Source organism: Oncorhynchus kisutch, linkage group LG6 (genome assembly GCF_002021735.2).
Source record: "Oncorhynchus kisutch isolate 150728-3 linkage group LG6, Okis_V2, whole genome shotgun sequence".
In the NCBI taxonomy this organism is placed as follows: Eukaryota; Metazoa; Chordata; class Actinopteri; order Salmoniformes; family Salmonidae; genus Oncorhynchus; species Oncorhynchus kisutch.
In genome coordinates, this window is record NC_034179.2 from 51,925,460 (window position 1) to 51,942,260 (window position 16,801).

At 45.2% G+C, this 16,801-nt stretch overlaps 1 protein-coding gene across 1 annotated transcript in view; it reads left to right on the forward strand.

Annotated features, from left to right (window-relative positions):
• Nucleotides 1-16,801, forward strand: part of LOC109892963 (serine/threonine-protein kinase 10) — a 44,657-nt gene that overhangs the window by 18,716 nt on the left and 9,140 nt on the right. Inside the window, exons 3-9 of the mRNA XM_020485891.2 lie at nucleotides 2,401-2,449; nucleotides 3,082-3,231; nucleotides 4,917-4,989; nucleotides 5,745-5,939; nucleotides 8,595-8,676; nucleotides 11,021-11,161; nucleotides 14,156-14,830. Of these exons, the coding sequence (XP_020341480.2) occupies nucleotides 2,401-2,449; nucleotides 3,082-3,231; nucleotides 4,917-4,989; nucleotides 5,745-5,939; nucleotides 8,595-8,676; nucleotides 11,021-11,161; nucleotides 14,156-14,830 (1,365 nt within the window). The remainder of the gene's footprint in view (nucleotides 1-2,400; nucleotides 2,450-3,081; nucleotides 3,232-4,916; nucleotides 4,990-5,744; nucleotides 5,940-8,594; nucleotides 8,677-11,020; nucleotides 11,162-14,155; nucleotides 14,831-16,801) is intronic.

A 16,801-nucleotide genomic window follows, 5' to 3' on the forward strand; every position in this document is an offset into this window, starting at 1 on the left:
TGGAGAAAGCATGGTGGTCTTTTTAAATACAAGTGACACACTATTTAATACCCAGTAGATTCGTTAAATGAGGTTGTAAATCGGTGTCGGTGGACAGTTGAATAAACCTAAGTCAATGTCTCCTAGGTGCTGCCTCAGCCAGTTTACTTGTATATCTAATAGTGTTTTGCAGGTCCACACGCCAGTATCGGCTCAACTTAACTTGCCCGACTGAGCAGTCAGTGGCAGGAATTCAAAAAGGGCTTAGCCAGTGAAACTACATCTTTTGACAGCCATTAATTAACCCATTTCTCTCCAAACGAAACAAAAGGAGGTGGATTATCACACATCCTAAAGAACTTCTGGGAATATTGCTCAATGTCCTTTTCACGGAACCCATAACACAGCCCTCTCAAAGACTCTGTGGTTGTGTACAGCCAATGTCTACCTTCCTAGCTCTATTGGGCTGTACGCCGGATGTATTTTGTGGCTGCCTACGCCAGGCTCTGTTGACGGAGCTGTGTGAGTAGGTGGTGGAAGAATGCGGTATGTACAATTTATTTGCGTGAGGGCGTGTACGTTTTTGTATGTACGTACATGTGCAGCCCATACAGGCTGTAGATCTGACCAGTTGGATCACCAGTGCAACATTGCTCACGTCATGAGGAAGCAATCCCTCAAAGGGTGGGGGAGAAGTTACCGACCTAGCAGCAATAGATAGTCATCATTAAATTCCCCTAAAAACGACCTGGTGTGACACGTAAATCTGACTAAGCCTTTAGGTGTTCGCCGCCGCCTTAATCCTATGTACAGTACATGGCTTGTCATCCACATCGGAATTATTTGTTGACTGGTGGATTGGTAGGGATTCAGAAAGCTGACCTCACAAAACCTATTTTTAATATCATAAGAGGCCCTTGTTTTACTGTGGCGACATGGGCACCTCCCTCGTCGTGAAGGTTGGTACACCATCCCCAGCTGTGTGTGTGTCTAGATGTACGGTAACAAGCCACCGTTTTGTCCTCCATTTTGTTCAGTACGAAACTCCTCCACCCTGTCCAGCAGGGTTTGCCAATGCTTTGATAATGGTGTCATAGCATAGGGGCGAGTGATTGGGTTGGAGAGGACATTTTGTGTTGTGTTAAAACAAGACGTACATCTGTGTTTGCCCAATCAGCATGGAGTTATGTAACCGTGAGATCACAGGGCAGGTATGCATGCTATTGAGCTGTCACAAGCCTTCTGAGTGCCCAAGACCAAACACATTGCTCGCACGCGCACACACACCACTTTGAACGTTTTAGTGGCTCTCCGAACTCCTGGCTGTAGGTTAATGTACCACAGTGACCCTCTAGAATCGTGGAATTTTATTAAAACACTTATTTATACTCTGGCTTTGTGATTAGGCCCCCCCGTTGACTTGCATGACTCATTCATAAGTAGCTTTTGAAAGTACAGTGTGGAGGGACGTGTGTGTGTGTGTGTGTGTGTGTGTGTGTGTGTGTGTGAGAGGAGGAAACAAGGATTATGTTTTTGGCAGCTGGATTAAGTCTCTCCGACAGTACATTTTTCAGACTTGTTTTCAGTGGGCCTTTTCCCTCTTGCTGTTTCACCTCAGCAGTGTTGGTATTTGGTTCATGTGTCTTGGAAGGCTGTGGAGTTAGTGACCCTCGCATCCATCGCTAAACACACTGACCGTAGTCCTGTCCTGCACGGCCACGGTGTGTTCCGCCTTCATTGACACGAGGCAGTGCAGAGTGTTTTGAGAAGGCTTTCGCCACAGGTGTCAGAGACTGGAGTGTACAACTAGAAAGGGAGATGTTGGTTTCTCTCCTGTTGACTGGGGCAGCGTCAGCCCGTCTGCTGACATGCCTAAGTGCTGTCTTTTTGTTAGACAGATCGACTGGGTTCTAAGAGGCCTCACTTCCCAGAACTCTTGTCTGTCTGTCTCCCCCTCTTCTCTTGAGTTCAAATCTTCTCCCAGGGTGATACAAGACCTGTTCTCTGTTCACCTCAGTGATGTTGAAAACAGTTAGGCTACCACTTGTCACTACTTCTGTGGACCTTCCCTCTTGTCTCCTCTCAGACCCCTCTTTTTTTTTCTTTACCCCTTGTCCTGTTCTTTGGGAGTCTTTTTTTATTTTTATTGAAATGTGTGTATATATATATATATATTTTTTTTTATGCAATCACAGTTAAAGTTAAACACGATGAGGTTCTAACGTCTACCTTTTGACATTGTGATGTTGATAGTTCTGTAGAAAATTGTGTTTTCACATTCCATGGAATCCCTCCACCCTGTTAGGATGTTTTGTATGTTTGCATTTCCGGAGAGGTTTTTGTGTTCCATTGGAATTTCCTGAAAATAAACTAAATCACAATGCTGGCTTTTTTTTTTTTTTCTCCTTTTCCTCCTCACAGATCATGATCGAGTTCTGCCCTGGAGGAGCCGTAGACGCTACTATGTTAGGTGAGGAGACATGCACTACTGTAGGCCGGGGTAGTCCTTTATAGGTGTGCACTCTATAATATGTGCTCCGTCCCTTGGAACATTGTTTTCCTAAGCTTTTTAGTTTTTTAGTTTCACATTCCGTACCTGCGGCCGTAGCTACAACTGCCACGGCTCTGTTGCTCTTAAGGATATTGCTTTATTATGAAAGGATTAGCGAACGGGGCCAAGTGATGTCTCGTTTTAATGAGTCTGCCATTGTAGCAAGGTACTAGGGGCAGACCGAGACCCACACACTGTGGGAAATACCCCTGCGCTGCTTATCCTTTGATAATCCAGCTCCTCATACAGCAGTTGTTGGCCCCAAATACAACTAACTAAACACGGAGAGGGAAGCATGTAAATGTATTATCAGAGCCAGTTTACGTTCTCTTACAGCTTGTACTGGCAGCAGCTCCATCTACCTCATGGGAAATACTCGGGTGTCTCAACGAACCCACCTCTCCTTTTTTTTTTATAGGGATATTGGTTCTCAGTTAAAGTTGTTGAGTTGTACCATTTTCCTGTTCCGGTATAACCTTAGCCATTGATGTCACTGCGTTAGTGATGTCAGTTTCCCCTAACCTGTGTCCTCCCCTCTCTCTGGTCTGCAGAGCTGGACCGGGGCCTGATGGAACCTCAGATCCAGGTGATCTGCAGACAGACGCTGGAGGCCCTGGTCTACCTCCACAGCATCAAGATCATCCACAGAGACTTGAAGGCCGGGAACATCCTTCTCACCCTGGATGGAGACATCAAGCTAGGTGAGACCATCTTCTCCCTCCACAATGTTTTACTCCTATAATGTACTCCTCTTCTAGAACACTGAGACCTCCTCTAGTTTCCAGAATACTAGAACCAATTTTCTTCTCATTGGATCTTCTAGATTCCACAGCACCTAGACATCTTTTAATCTTCCTCTATGCCCCTTTCCTATCAAGTGTCTATCCCACAGACCAGGGCTGTTATCCACCTTAATCAAAAAATGTTTTGAATAATACTCCAATAAGCAACAGTCTTCTCATTGGACAGTGTGTAATGATCACGTTGTCTTTGGGGTTATCTTGTTGGTCAGCAAGAGCGGGGTGGGAATGTTTACATGAATGTTGCGAACACACAACCAACCCACTTAGAATAAATAATTCCCTGAGACCTCTCCGAAGCATAAAATGTGAGAATTGTGGGAAAACAGCGTTCTGACACGTCTTTTTTCTGCTAAATGTGATTTATTGCTAGTATTCTGTTGATTTTCAGCATTCCTGAAGTTCTTTGTGCTGAGGATGTGGGTCAAAATGGTTGATATCAGATTTTTGTTGAAGCACCACTTGCCTAACAACAACGCTGCTTTGTGGAGCCTACAGTATAATAGCTTTTATAAATGTCAGTTGGAGAGAAACTGAGGAGCAGGATATGGAACTGTACTGTACTCTACAGGGCTGCCCGATAACTAAGAAACCTCTGTGGACTCCCCTTTTCAGCTTCTTTTTGACCAGGCCTCCGCATGGGCCTCGGCCCCGTTCAGAAACTTTGTGCAGTCTGACTGATCCTTCATGTTACAAGGCCCTCTTCTCAATGCCCTTAAATATTTCCACAAGCAGAGACACCAGAGCTTTGATTTATTGACTGGGAGTTGCCTCTGGAGTCATTAAGTCTCAGTCCAGTCGGTCTCGGGAAAAACCCCTGTTGCTGCTTAACAGAGAGCTTTTAACAACAAGTTATCCAAATAAGGCCGACATGTACAGCACACTTCTGACGTGTCATACGGAGCTAGTCTATGTGTTTTTCCTTTTTAAAGTTTTTTTGTTCCACAGATTTAGACCATTTTAGATTTGTTCATCGGGTGGGAGACCCATGGTATCTATTTAATCACACAGATGGGGAAAGTTATTGAATATTTTGCTCCTAGTTTATAGGGTATTCCCATTCATCTTTCATTAAAGTCATTGGGCCTTAAAAAATTCCTCAAGGTTTAACAGGAAACTGAGACCTTGTCTGGGGAAATTTGGGATGTTGTGCCTGTTCAGTAAATTGAATTTCAGCTTTGCGTCTCCCCTCAATGATGTCATGGCAGTTTACGCTGTGGAAACAAATATGATGCTTAAACGTGACATTGGGAGTAGGAAGACTCGTCTGCTCTGCGATGGATTTGATATTATGTTTATACTGGTCACAATAAACAATGTGGTAGTCTTTTCAATATTTTATCAAACAAAACCTATGCATCTGAAGGAAATAGACGCCTGGCTCCAATGGAAGCCCGTCTCTAATAAGCGCCGGTTGTGTTCAGTGATTTTGAAGGAAATAAGTGCCCGGGCTATTAATTATTTTAGGGTATTCCTCCCCCGAAAGAAGATATCAGGTTATAACACTGGCCCATTAATCATTCTCTTTACCAAGAAATTGAATTAAAACATATTTATTTTAACAACACTTTTCTTTGTGCTTGCAGCGGATTTTGGGGTGTCAGCGAAAAATACCAAAACCCTACAAAGAAGGGACTCTTTCATAGGGACACCATACTGGTAAGTACTGGTACATACACATGCAAACAGAGTAATGTAAATGGGTGCCTGCCACTGGGTGTGTCCCAAATGGCACCTTATTCCCTTTTGAAAGAGCACCACCTTTGACCAGGGGCCATGGGTGCCAGTTGAGCGCACAGTGTTTAATGGGATTACGGTGGTACTTCATGACGAAGTTAAGAACATCCTTCCTACTATCCACGACGCCTTGTTGAACCAGTTGTATGCCCTGCTTGATATCATAAGAGCATTCCGTACAGTAGTGCTCAGTCGTTATGGTTTGATCGTAAACCTTTTACAAGGCTCTTGTGAAAGCTGATATGTGTTGTTGTGGTTCTGGACCTTGTGCTCTGACTGGTCCTCCGATCATGGTCAGGTTGAAGTTAACTATTGACCAGAGCAGGTCTCCTCCAAGGCAATGACTGTCGTCTGAAATGGCCTCAGTCAACCTGCCCAGGTGTTGCCCACTGTTCACTAGCTTCATAAATGAGTAACAGATGCAATTTCACTCTATGTATTTTACAGTGAATGTGAAGCCAAGCAGTATCCTATTTCTGAAGGTGATGTAATATGGCACTTTTGATCGTAGGCAAACACTGGATAGGCCTCTGGTATTGAAGTTTATAGGCCTACTCTTCACTTGGTCTGTAAACATAGCTGAATCCAAAGTGCGTTGACATGTCAAACACAAAATATACATGTGCCCCAGATTTGGCATTTAGAGGCTAACCATTTTGTGCTATATTGTATTCCAGGATGGCTCCGGAGGTGGTGATGTGTGAGACCATGAAGGACGCTCCGTATGACTACAAGGCTGACATCTGGTCCCTTGGTATCACCCTGATCGAGCTGGCCCAGATCGAGCCCCCGCACCACGAACTCAACCCCATGAGGGTCCTGCTGAAGATAGCCAAGTCTGAGCCCCCTACCCTGGAGCAGCCCAACAAGTGGTGAGACCCGGGGGGGGGGGGTGATGTAGAGGTCCAAACCCTAGGCCAAAGCCAGTGAAGATAGGACTTTGAGTGTGCATAGCTGTGGCTTTTCTAATCAGTTTGAGGCGGTGCGTTCCATCGCTCAGTAGATGCAAGAGCTTGGGCCTATACTCGCTAGGTGCCAAGAGCTATGCTCCAGATGGGAAGAGCATTCATAGTGAAAGCTTTATTTTTCTAAGAAAATACAGTGCCTTCAGAAAGTATTCACACCCCTTGACTTTTTCCACATTTCTGTCCCGTTTCAAGAAGCTAGGCGTATGTTGCACATCACTACTTCACAGGAGAGGCATTTCAACGCTTTATTATTATTTGTATTTATTTTTATCAAAATGCATTTTTTGGTGCAAAAATGCCTTGTAAAACATGTGAACTTCCATGTGCCTTTTAATATCAAACTTTTATGCCATCTGTAAATACGAATACAATTATTAAATTCCGAGCCTAGTTGGTTTAGCCACTGAAAAAGACAGGAATCTTCCCACTAGCCATGACTGGCTGAGGATAATGAATGGGCTGGATATATCGAGAGATGAGTTTGGATTGTTCTTCCATGTCTATAACATGAGCTGCTCAGTATGTGTAAATAACCATTGATACCTCAGCTTTTTAAAAATATATAATGTTAGCCATAGAGAACTGACAAAGTGTTGCTACTGCCCTCAAAGATCAGTGGGATGGACAAACGTTACTTTCTGCACATGGTTGACTGCAGTGACTTGACACAACAATGGGCTAAGCAAGCTGTAGCTAGCTACAAACCAAATGGAAAAGACACGCTGCCGTGACCCATTCATCCATGTATACGGCTAAGAGTCTTGCTACATTTCCAGATATATCTTTCTAATGTTGCCAATCATTGCAAGTTAAAGCATACTGTTAGCTAGCTAGCAAGCAACCGTTAGCTAGCTAGCTGGCTCGCTAGTTAATGTTATGTGTATGATCTGTGTAATAATATTATTTGTATCTCAGAAGGCCATTTGCATTGCTTGTTATAGTTTAATGTTAACTAGCTAGCTAACATTGAACCTTTTTGGTTAGCTTTAGCTACCTGCATATTCATACTCAAGCATTTCATGAATGGTGGCTAGCTATGCCAATCTGTTTGTACTGTAGCTATGGGTTGGGATTGTGGATCATTGTTTAGCTAGCTACATGTCTAAAAAGACTCGACTTCGCAAGAGAATGATTACATCACCCATCAAGTTAGCCAGGTGTGTCTAGGGGTGATTACGGCCATCTATTGTATTTCATGAACATGTGTACATGTCTAGACTATAGTGATCCAACCACATAGCTAGATGTGGCTGGGGGGTGGTTATAGACTTTTTCAGTGTCTGAGTAAGCATGATATTATAAAATATGTATACAATATCTTTATATGGACACGTTCAAAGTCAGATTAGGATGTAGTCCAAGGACTAGATAGTGTATTTTTTTTACCTGGGGCTAAAGGTTAAGAGGGTGTGAACAATGCTGAATTAAGTGTAGACGAAGAGCTCTCCAGTAGCTGTAGCAAAACATTCAACGGCCATTTTCTCAAAAGTGGAGTTACAGGTTTATCAACTTTCAAAGCAGAATTACTTTCCCCATTGTTCCTCAACTGCAGTGTACGATTGACCATTTTCTAGTTTCTACTTTTATCCAATGTAAAAAAGAAAAAAACATGATTAGAAATTTTGCTACATAGGACCGAATCCAGGTGGTGGGTCAAATATTGTTGTTACAGTGGGATTAAAATTGATTTAATTGTCTTTCTTTTTTTGTCAACACTCTACACAAGTGGTATTGATTTAGATAATTATGCAACTACAGTGATTACAGTTGTCTTTCTGGGTAAGCTTCCAAGGGTTTTCCGCACCTGGTTTGTGTAACATTTGCCCATTTTTATTATTATAAGTTCTATCAAATTGGTTGTTGATCATTGCTAGACAACAATTTTCAGATCTTGCCATAGATTTTCAAGCAGATTTAAGTCGATGTTGCTGAGTAACAGTTTTAACTGTCTTCTTGGTGAGCAAATCATGTATATTTGGCCTTGTGTTTTAGGTTATTGCCCTGCTGAAAGGTGAATTAATCTCCCAGTGTCTGGTGGAAAGCAGACTGAATCAGGTTTTCGTCTAGGATTTTGCCTGTGCTTAGCTCCATTCCCTTTATTTTTTTTATCCTGAAAAAACTCCACAGTCCTTAAGGATTACAAATACACCCATAGCATGACGCAGCCACCACTATGCTTGCGAATATGGAGAGTGTTACTCCATAATATGTTGTATTGGATTTGCCCCAAGCAGTTTTTGTCCTGGATACAAAGTGCTATTTGCCATTTTTTTCGGGCAGTATCACTTTAGAACCTTGTTGCAAACAGGATGCATATTTTTGGAATATTTTTTAAAATTCTGTACAGGCTTCCTTTTCACTCTGTCAGTTCTATTAGTATTATGGAGTAACTACAACGTTAATCCATTCTCAGTTTTCCCCTATCACAGCCATTAAACTCTGAGCCTGTTCCGTTACAGCCTCAGATTGTCAAGATATTGTGTAGTGAAAATACCACCACCCCATCTCCTCCTTTCTGTCTTCCTTTGATTAATGTTCCCGGAATTCTGTGTGTTTAAGGTCGCAGGAGTTTAAGGATTTCCTGAAAAAGTCGTTGGATAAGAATCCGGAGAGTCGGCCAAACGCAGCCCAGCTCCTAGAGGTAAGATGGTCACACTATACTCTAGCTCGGCCTCTTTGATGTATGAGGATGGTTTTCCCTGATCTCATTCTTCACAGGTCCACGTTCTAATCACCCCCAAACATCAGCTTTTTCAGACACGAGGATTAGGGAGATGATACAATGGGCAAATGAGCAGTAACATACAGAGGGCATCTGGGAGCTGGAGGGAGAAAGAGAGTGAGAGAGCAAGAGGAAAGAAAAGAGATGAGGCGTCTATTAAAATGCAGGACCCACTACTTCCTGTCTGGGTTTAAAAGCAAGGGGGGATTGCTAGTAATTTGTATTACTGTTGCCAGTGAATGGCACTTTGCGATTTTTTTTCTTCTCAATATTCTCTCCACCCCTGGACAATTTACAGGGGCCGAGTATCCTGGCCAAAAGCCTGCTGGGAGTTTTTAAATTGCACCGGAGAGAGACAGGAGTGGTCACGTTCGGTGCCACACTGTAGGTTTTGATCTCTATCATACCACGGCTGTTTTTAACCCCAGTGAGATGGCGTTGATGGGAATGAGACGCCTTGAACAGCTGCCAACAGCACTCGCTGTGGCTTATTGGCATGCATTGTGACATGGGGAGGAGGCCTTGGGGGTTATTTGGTCTGTGGATCACTCATTGATTGAGATTGCTGGAAATCTCATAGTTAGAAGTCAGTTTATTTCCATCCATTATTCCAGTCAACACTTGGACGGTGTCCATGTGTGATATGTTTGTCCCCTGACACGTACTAAGTCTAGTCAATGTGACTGTAGCTCTCCTCTCTCCTATGTCATGTCCATGGCTGCCTCATCCCATGTGGGGGAATGTTGTATACATGTTGTCTACACAACCACATGATGAAGTATCATAATTCACCACAGCCGTGAACATTGGTCCCCTAACTACAGATTTAGGATCAGATTGCCCAAGCCCAAGTCCCAACGTTAACCATTAGGAGGAACAAACGATAACTTACCCTTGACCAGGGGTTAAGAATAACATCACCCACCTCCAGCCATTCTGTGCCTCTACCTCTCTGAAGCCGGCCATGTGGTTCACATTGAAGCTTTTCGGACCAGCCATCCAGACCAGCCCCACCCTTGCAAACATCAGAGGGAGCTGTTAAGCCGGGTTGAGCCATGGCTGGATCAAACATGGCTGGGAACTAATGCTGGTCCGTTTGCTTTCTTCACCCAGTGAACATTTTGCTTAGTGTAGCAGTGGTGGTCCAGGCTCAGTTTTCATAGTAAACCTGTTGAAGCTGGAGGGGCAGAGTAAAGTCTGAATAGGAGTGCTGATCTAGGATCAGCTTTGCCTTTTTTTCATTATGTACATTACATAGACAAGGGAACTGATCCTAGATCAGCACTCCTACTCCACGATGCTTTATGAATACTAGCCCTGAGTTGTGAAGCTCCTTTGTGAGACAGAGCATGGTGAGAGGGTCTCATGGGGTCCCAGAGAGGTGCTGCGGTGTGATATGTGTTGAATCAACAGAATTACCACTACCTGCCAGAAAAAGATTCACCGTTTAGTTGAGCCGGAAACCAAACCAGTGTTTTTTTTACAACTGTTATAGAGATAGCTACCATGTATACCCAGGAAGTGTTGATGCGACGTTTCAAAGAGCGTCCAAATGAGTTCTGTTGGACTTCCAGTGAGCCAAGTCCATAAGTCTTAGTGAGGTGTTTCAAATGCTTCTCCCTGCTTTCCTTGATACCCCAGACACTGCGTTGTGGTGTTCAAGTGTAGCACTTTGACTGGGTGTTTTTCCTCTCCTGTGTGATAGCTGGCACTCTGCTTTCCCTGAGTCATTGTTGACTTGATGCATTTTCTGTCATTGGAGAAGTTTAAAGCTATCGCTAATGCTATCCACACGGATGGAGGCAGCCCAGAGGGCCCCTTTCTGCCTCAGCCACACTTCTGTCACTTGCCTACCTGCCTGTGCCAGCTGGGCCAATTAAATTAGCCATTGTTCAAATCACCTGAATAATAGATGCTTGCTCTTTTATTTTCGCTGCACTTACATTTTCACAGCCTTGTCTGTGGCTGTCAAATTATCCCCTCTCAAGCCTGCTCCTATTATTACGCTAATTAAATCATTCTTAAAAAAAAAAATTGCCCTGTCTTATCTAGGAACTTGGTATCATCAGGGTGAGCTCATACCCTGGCCTCATTGATGGTTGCTACTGTTTAGAAACGGCCATGGGTAGATACAGGTGGCAGATTAAGTTTCACTCTCCTGTGAAAGTACCGTTTCCCCCGGTTTGCTCTCTATGCCCCTGTCAATCAAGTGTTGTTCTATGAATGTAACATTGTTGTCCTGACCTCCTCCCTGTCCCCCCAGCACCCCTTTGTCTGCTCGGTGAAGACCAACAGACCCTTGCGAGAGCTGGTTGCTGAGGCGAAGGCTGAAGTCATGGAGGAAATCGAGGACAATCGAGAGGAAGGAGAGGAGGAGGACACCGCTGAGCTCTCAGTCCCAGTCGTAAGACCCTTTTACTGCTCTCACTCTCTCCTGTCTCTCTCCTTTCCTGCATTCCTTTTATCCTATATCCTCCTCTCTCTTACGCTGAACTTTCACATCTGTTCTTAGCAGTGGCGTTTTCTTATTGTTTCCTGAAGTTCTCGTTTCACGTAGGCCTCAAAGTAGTTTGGTTTATACATCCAAGACATTCTGTTTAGCAGTCATGTTGTACGTGACATTAAGGGAGGATATTGTGATATGTACATAGCTGAATCAAAGTACAGTACTCTACTTTTGGAATTTTCTATTTACTTTTGATAGTTTCTGCCAGCGTGCCCCACACCCCAGAATCTGCAGCTTCCTGTTCACGTGTGTGTGTGTGTGTGGTCTAGACTAGGGTTTCCTAAACTCGGTCCTGGGGTCCCCCCACCCTGGCTACATGTTTTGCCCTAGCAATCACTACACAGCTGATTCAAATAATCAAAGTTTGATGATGAGTTGGTTATTTGAATCAGCTGTGTTGTGCTAGGGGGAAAATAAAACACAACGGGTGCCCCCAGGACGGAGAGTGGGAAAACCTGGTGTTGACTCAGCAGGGCAGCGCTCTCTAAAGAGTGGGGGTGTTTCTGTGGTGTTCGGCTCGCACACTGAGATGGGGGAGGAGGACATACACACACTTCTCACTGAGAGGATAGAACACACACACTAGAGCACATTCTGCACACACTGATAGTCACACACTCCCTGGGCGACCTCAAACTCCAGCTGCCGTGGTCATTATGTCCCTGATGAGGACTCCATATGGTCTTTCTACTATTCAAAGACAGACTTGAGCCTAGTCCTGGACTAATGGAGAATCTCCATTTTTGAAAATGGGTTTGAATTCAGGATTTGGCTTAATCTGCGTCCGGGAAACCGGCCCTAAAACATCTACTAATCAAACGCTTCCAGTTAACCGTTTTATTCAGGTTGAGCCTAATTGGTTTACTGTATATGAATGTGTGGGTGGACTGGATTAGAAAGCGAGGGGAAATCAGAGGGCACTAAATCACTTGCCTTTAAACTATGTTTTCCTAATCAAACAGTACTGAAGTTGGACATTTAGATTGGATTGTTTCTAGGTGAAAATAAGTCATTCATAACTGTTATGTGATATGGACCTGAGGTCATTTTGGATGGACCGTAGCGGTCTTCATTATTGCTACCCTTAGAGCATCAGTATAGTCAGTGGTCTGTCCTGTCCTCTTGCATTCTAGCTGCTGCTGACCTGCAGTCAAGAGATCAGCATGTTTCATTCCTCCTCATAACAGAAACCCCCCCCCGCACACAAACGCCCGCGCACACACTCCAAACTGCTTTCTTATCTCCCCCCCCCCCCCCCCCCCCCCGGCCGAGTGGACGGTTGATGAAGATGCCCGAGTGTAGCCAGACCGACCCCCCCCCCCCCCTCAGAGGGAAATGCAAGGCCTGAGAGTGCAGCTTTCAGGAGTTCTTAGTCGTCGTTCACCACACACACACACACACACACACACACACACACACACACACGAGGTACAGTATGATCAAAAAGGGTTGTTTTGAGATATTTGTAAAGTTGAATACATTAATATGTAAAATCGTATTTCAGAGTGTAGACACTCCAAGATGTTGTCTGTATCATGTACGGTCAGAGGTGGCACCACAGGTCCCAGAGTGGTCGTGCCATATTCTTCTTCTTGATGATTACCAGCTGGTAAAACTCTAGAACCTAGTTGTAGCAGGGACCTTAAGAGTTGCCCTATTGTCTGGAGCAAGTAAACTGAGCAGTCAGGCAAGTTGAGCCTGCTCTAAAGTTGCCCAGGTGATAAAATGAAAAGCACAAAAATGTAAGGAATTTCAGCAAGCCTAAAACTGATCTTTCTGGATCATCCACTTTGTTTAAGTGAAAGACGGACAATTAATGGCAGCCGGGCTAGTTGAGCCTGATTTGTTGTTCCGTTAGGAAGAGCCAGTTTCCCCTGGCCAAATGGGACAGGGCAGGGCGCATAGGTGTAGGCCACAGTTGATCAGAGTGATACAGCGTGTCAGATCGCTACTGTTTTAGGTGTAGGCTGCCACAACATTTCTGTAAAGTGTTTTTGCTTGTGTTGGGGGTGAGTTATTTTCCTGTTCGCTAAAATAATACTGGCGTGAAGTGGAGAGTGCGCACTGCTTTCTATAGCCGTGCACATGCCAGACCCGCAATTTCCGTAAATCTGATTTGGTCGACACACCCTGCAGCACTCTGGTGAGAAAGACATTGGCTACAAAATTGTGTGCGAGTTGACGAATTATGAGGCAAGGCCATTTATAAAAAAGAAACAGTAAGCCTAATTTGTCCCTGTTTTCAACGCTTTTGTGTCATTTTGTATTAAACCAAATCTGAAGTGGTAGAGTTCTACCCCCACCTAATTGAAAAGTACTGGGGGAGAATGCCTGCTCGCCACCCGTTTTGCTGGTGGCCCTGAAACACAGACCGTAGCAGCGGGTGTATTTGGCAGAGAGGTTGTAAACGGTTGTCTCGGGGCCTGGAGAGCAGCCAGCCAGTTCTCTCCGACTGTGTCTTTAGAGTTCTTTAGAAAGGCTGGCCCCGGTCGTAAAGGTGGCTGATGACCATTGTTAGCTTAACGCTCCGAGACCGCTCTCTGCACGTGAGAGCCACGGGGCGTCAACAGGATCTGCACCTGTTGTTGTTATTAGTGTATTATCACTGATTACATACTTTATCTCCGGTGCGCAGAAGAGGTAAGTTGTATAGGAAGGAGTTTAGAAAGGAACATCTGCGTTGCTACAGACAGTACCACTAAAGGTCAACACTGCAATATGAAAGCCAAGAGAATCAGACCATCGAGCATTAAGGCGAAGTCCATTTCATTTGGCTCGTATTAGTGCGATTACTTTCAACATAGTGCTTCTGGGGAAAAGGTGCGAAAAAGGCACCCGTGTTGAAATGCTTTGTCACTGCCGCACATAACCATGTTCCTCTCCTGTCCCCAGCCTCCAGTCAAGGACCCGTCTCAAACCAGTCAGACCAGTCTACAAGGGGACAGTGCCCCAGACACACTCGCCAAAACCCCCGTGGGGGCCGAGGCCAAACCCCCCGTGAGACCTTCCCGCACGAGGGATGGCCAGCCGATCGACCGACAGCTCCCTGATGAGGGCATCAGCATTGTGGACTCTGACAAGCCCGAGAGCGAGGCCTCTGGCAAGGTCTTCTCCAGCTCCGACTCGGGCATCGAGGATGGGAAGAGCACCTCGGATGAGGGCAAGCCTGTGGACACCTCTCTGACAGAGAACCCGGCCCTGCTGGCACAGCCCGAGATGGTACCAAAAATACCCCAAAGCCAGTTGGCGGTGAAGGGAGGAAGCTCCAGTATGGCCAGTGGGGTCGTTCCTGTGATTGGGGAAAAAGGGCCCCCCACCCCTACCCCAGACCCCACACCTTTGATCGGGCTGAACGGCAGCACGAAGAGAGGGCCTTCGAAAAGGGAGAGGGTCCCCATAGGGGCTAACATGGACAACCCGATGGCCCACCCCAACGCCAATGGCATGATCCCCAAGAGGTATTCTGACGCGGGCAGCGTGTCTGCTTCTGAGAGCATGGACATCAGCCTCAACCTGTCAGGAGACATGTCAGTCAACAAGGACGATGGATCCCTCTGTCCCAGGGTGGTGAGTAAACACCATGTTTAATGTCACATTTCCAATGATTTATCCTAGTGTTTTACCAAAAATCCTCAGACTTTTTTGTATTTCCATGGCCTGGCTCCAGTGACTTTCTGGGCCATGGTCTCGGCAGACCTGCTCTGGCTTGTGGCCAAGGCAAGACCACTGGGATATTTTGGGGAACATTTTACATAACAATGGCTAGCTGTGAGGCCTCCTGAGTGGCGCAGCTGTCTAAGCCACTGCGTCACTACAGACCAGGTTTCAATCGCAGCCGGCCACGACTGGGAGACCTATGAGGCGGTGCACAATTGGCTCAGTGTCGTCCGGGCAGGTGCATGTTCATTATTTGTTTATGGTCCATTGAACAAGCATGGGAAGCAGTGTTTAAACCCTTTTACAATGACGATCTTCATGATGACGATGAAGTTATTTTGATTTTTACGAGTTTATATATAGTGTATAATGTTTGACTAAAACATAATAATTTCAAACCTTGCTTACATTTGAATATGATCACGTCTCAATTATGCTTGTGGATACATTTCTTAAAATAAAATCACTTGGAGCTGATTTCTTATGTCCAATAAAAACATTTTATTTTATTTTGCTCAGAGAACTTTGGGGGCCAAATAAAACCACCCGCGGGCCGTCAGTCGGGGAACCCTGTCCTAGGGTGTGAGCTCACAACAAAGAACAGCTCGTCTTAAACTACCCCGAACCTGCATTCATACATGCACTTGTCAATGAGTCAAACTCCACTGAAATACGCTGCTACGTTCAAAGTGTTGTGGCAAAAGCATCATTTCTAGCAGAAGAGACTCTGAGATGGGAATCAGACTGATGTTCTCTGGAAAGTGGACACATCCCATCCTTTAATAACGAGTCTGTTTGCACTAATGCAATTTCAGTTCCCATCCATTATGACCAATGGCTCTTTGTTTTGAGCTCTATTCAGTATTGTGGATGTCATTTCTATACAGCCATTGTTGCTCGGGGAGCTTCTGGTTGTTTATGGACTGGCCATCACTGGACATCTATTCATTGGACTTGTGTTCCATTTGTGATATGTATTTTTCCAGAACCGATTATTCAGCAGTTCATTTTCCGCCGGGCTAGATGAATGGGACATCTATGTTTGACCCAGTAACAGTGTGAGCCTATGAGAGATGGGCATGTCAGGAAAACCAGGGGTTTATGAATGGCGCTGTATGAGAGAACACAGATCAAGGGAGGTAGGCTAGAGCCAGATGCGAGGCTAGGCCCCATCTGAGCTGTTGCTGCAGTACATACACCTGTGCCCTCGGAGCACACTGGATGTGTGCTCAACTTGGTCACATACATTATGCACCGATGTCATCACTCTCGCTGGCACACACACACACACACCATTGCACACAGTGTCTCTGTCAAAGGTTTAGAAGAATGGCTACAGCAGGACATGTTTACTTACAGTACCTTCTCTGGTGAGAGACGTACAGGGAACGGTGTTTGTTCTGCTGGCCCCTTCCGTTTTCACTTTTCATCAATAGGATGATCATTATTTCCACAAAAGCCCTTAAAGTAGCCATGTCACCCAAGGTTGTGCTAATTTTCCTGGGCAGAGACTTGTGTGGTTCTGGCCCAGTGACCTAGTAAGAACCAGTGTTGAGTCTCTCTGTTTCTGTACTGGGGGATGAGAGCTCTGTTGTCATAGGGAATCCAACTTCCTGCTTGGCACTCCCTCCCTGTACGACAGAGCAGGGTAATTATAGAGGACCGGCCCAGCAGGATCACCCTGTTTTAGGGACCATACACACACACACGCACCAAATGTTGATCTGCAGTTCGTTCGGCGTAGCGTGTTTTAGGGACCACCCGCTGTAGAGTTGGTTTGCAAATTACTGCCGGCACCCTGTTTTTAGAATTGCTAAGTGCTCTCAGCCGGTAAACGCTGACGGTGTGTCCATGCCTTTCCACTACTGCTCTTTCCTGTCA